Here is a 2,952-nt window from a genome sequence, read left to right as displayed (position 1 = left end):
ACAATATATTTTTGACGATTCAAGCCCAAAATATCAGGCAAAATCCCATTCCAGTCTGCTTGAGATTTCAAATAAATCTGTCATGAGTAAGATACATCAGGGACAGGGTGCTCAGGTAATAGAATTTTTTTGGCAGGCATAACAACTTTTATTTGTGTTTGATCTAACAAATTCCAGACATGGGTGATACTATCTTCAGCTATCTTCTTACCATTATTGCTTGGATATAAAACGATGATAGAGAGGCCTCTTTTGTTTTTGTTGGTGATTTCAATGCTATTTGCCATTGCTTAACCCTGGACAGGTAAACATGTAGTGTATATGCTACCGCCTATATGCACAAAACCCCTTTTTCACTTCTGCGCTGCTTGGGTTCGGCTTCTGAGGGGAAATTTACCCAGTACCAGTTAGTTAGACCAGAGACACACCTGAAGGAGCAACTGCCATTGTCCTCTCTCGCTGTTTCTTGGAAATCTTAATTTTTTATTTTCCTGGTAGCGTATATGCTACACGTTTACCGGGTAAGTGACTGATTGATTTTCACAAGTTTTACAATATTGATTACAATATATTTATTTCTGTGAATAGTGTTTTGATACTTATAGTGAACGTTGATAGATAATTTGAGAACATGATGCTAATGGTATATTGGATGTAGGATTACCATCTATAGTGTAATTTAGTCAATATTAGTAATGTGTTTTTTTTTTCTTTTTTTTTTAGTTTCGATCATGGCACGCAGAAATCTTTCTGAAGAGGCGATCTTGATGAGATTGTTCAGCACTGATGACCTTGGAACCGATACAGAGGTTGATGAAGACGAAATAGAGGTAGATAGCACGTGTGAGGACGATTATGACATGGAAAATGAGAACAGCTTCCCAGCGACGATGGCCGATCCTCCTCAAGATATTTCTGTCGAACCATCAGCTTGTTTGGCATTTGATGAACCACCTGCAGTGCCTTCTACTTCGTTTGCAGTGCCTTCTCTTTTGTCAGCAGCGCCTTCTCCTTTGTCAGCAGTGCCTTCTTCTTCGTCAGCAGTGCCTTTTTCATCAGCAGTGCCTTCCCCTTTGTCAGCAGAGCCTTCTTCTTCGTCAGCAGTGCCTTCCCCTTCGTCAGCAGTTCCTTCTATGTCAGCAGTGCCTTCCGTTTTGTCAGCAGTGCCTTCCCCTTCTTCAGCAGTGCCTTCCCCTTTGTCAGCAGTGCCTTTTTCGTCAGCAGTGCCTTCTTCGTCAGCAGCGCCTTCCATTTTGTCAGCAGTGCCTTCTCCTTCGTCAGCAGTGTCTTCCATTTTGTCAGCAGTGCCTTCCCCTTTGTCAGCAGTGCCTTTCCCTTCGTTCAATATTTTCTGTTTTATCTTAAAGTTTTCTAAAATTCTAGCAATAATTTTCGGATATTATAGGTCACATAGGCTGGAATAGTGTAAATATGAAAGAGGAAATTTAATTACTGGCGCTAGTTATTTATTTTGAAAATTAAAAAAAAAGCTAACTTTTTTATTTCAGGAATTTCATATATCATCTTATTTATCTATTATTCAAATTTTATGTATATCATTTTCAGCAGTCTCAATTTATAATTTATATTAGAAAAAATGTCTTTGTCACATGTAACTTTTTTTTTATTACTAAAAATTTCTCCCTTTTTCTTTTCTTTCCAGATTTTTCTGTTTTCAACCTAGGCAACGGAATATGCCTCGGGTACTCCTAGAAACTACCATTAGGCTGTTTTTATCAAGTAGCAAGGACAAAGGTAGTCTCTCAAAATCAACAAAAGTTTTCAGGTCTCAGTTAATAAAAAATCATTAAGTTACCTGCATGTTTTTTTTTTTATTGAGAATATCCCAGTCGTAGATAGCTAGAATTACATGTATAAAAAAATTAATAAAAAAAAATGCATCACCGGAACTACCAAGAGAAATTAAAACAAGCGGTAGCGTATACGTTATAAGTTTACCTGTTACGTTTTGGATTTAGACGTTTACCTGCCCAGGGTTAAAAGCTTTGGACCATTCTTCTGAATCGGGCTGTGAGCAAACCATAAGTGAAGCTACTCATAGGTTTGGTAACCGCTTAGACCTTATATAATTCCCTGGCGTTACGTAAGGTTGGTACTCCAGTTGGGATATATGATCATGCCTTGATTTCATTAGTAATAAAGATGAGCAGCCTTTCCCTGATGTATCATAGTCATGTGCGATATATATAAAATCTCAAACACACTAGAATGGCATTTTGAGTGATCTTTTGGTCTTGAATTGGTCATGATTGTATAATAGTGCTGTTCCTGTTATTCCTTTGAATGTGAATCTTGTCAACATAATTGATAGGTGTTTCCCCTTTCATGTGCTAAGACACCGATTGAAAGAAAAACCATGGTTCAGGAGGAGGAGGCCTATCATCTTTAGAAAGGGAACAGATTTGACTTGGAATAATTTTGGTTACCTTAGAGCTTTGGACAGAGAGGTTATGCTTCAATTGAAAAGGAATAGAATTTTACCATTAAAGAAACATGAGGGGTCAGCTACCCTTAAATCTGCACTCTTTGGTGTAGATGCTACAGCTTCACCTTTACCTAAACCAGATGGCTCTGTCTCTCACTGTCCAAAGGAACAGACGGCTCTTTTGGCTGATGTGTTTGACAGTAAGGAGAATAATGAGAAACTTGATCTTCCTTATTCATGTTTTCTTGAGGCTAAACTAACTAGTTTGGCTTTTCATTCTCGTGAAATTAAAGCTATTTTGATGGACCTAGATGGTTACAGAGGTGTAGACCCAAATGGAAATTTTCCTTTGTTCTTTATAAAGACTACAGACCTCTTAGCTCTAAATGTTATTTGTTATTTTGCACAAAGTAGTAAAATAAGGAGCTCGTAGCACCTCTTGCAGAGTTTCTAATGTTACTCCACTAAGTAAATGTGTTTGTGGTAGCTCAATTCCGATTGATTAC

The 2,952-nt window shown here is 37.7% G+C and overlaps 1 protein-coding gene across 1 annotated transcript; it reads right to left on the bottom strand.

Moving 5' to 3' along the window:
• Nucleotides 1–904: 904 nt before the first annotated feature.
• On the bottom strand, nt 905–1,294 carry LOC137644391 (uncharacterized). Its single transcript, XM_068377373.1, has one exon. The coding sequence runs from the start codon at nt 1,292–1,294 to the stop codon at nt 905–907; it is 390 nt and encodes a 129-aa protein (XP_068233474.1).
• Between the last annotated feature and the right edge of the window lie 1,658 nt (nt 1,295–2,952).

The sequence above is a fragment of the Palaemon carinicauda genome, chromosome 7 (assembly GCF_036898095.1).
Source record: "Palaemon carinicauda isolate YSFRI2023 chromosome 7, ASM3689809v2, whole genome shotgun sequence".
NCBI lineage: Eukaryota > Metazoa > Arthropoda > Malacostraca > Decapoda > Palaemonidae > Palaemon > Palaemon carinicauda.
The sequence above is the reverse complement of the archived record's forward strand: the minus strand, read 5'-3'. Positions and strand labels throughout refer to the sequence as shown.

Coding starts and splice junctions, on each gene's coding strand:
- LOC137644391 (XM_068377373.1), bottom strand. CDS start 1,294: ATGGAAGACACTGCTGACGAAGGAGAAGGCACTGCTGACAAAATGGAA.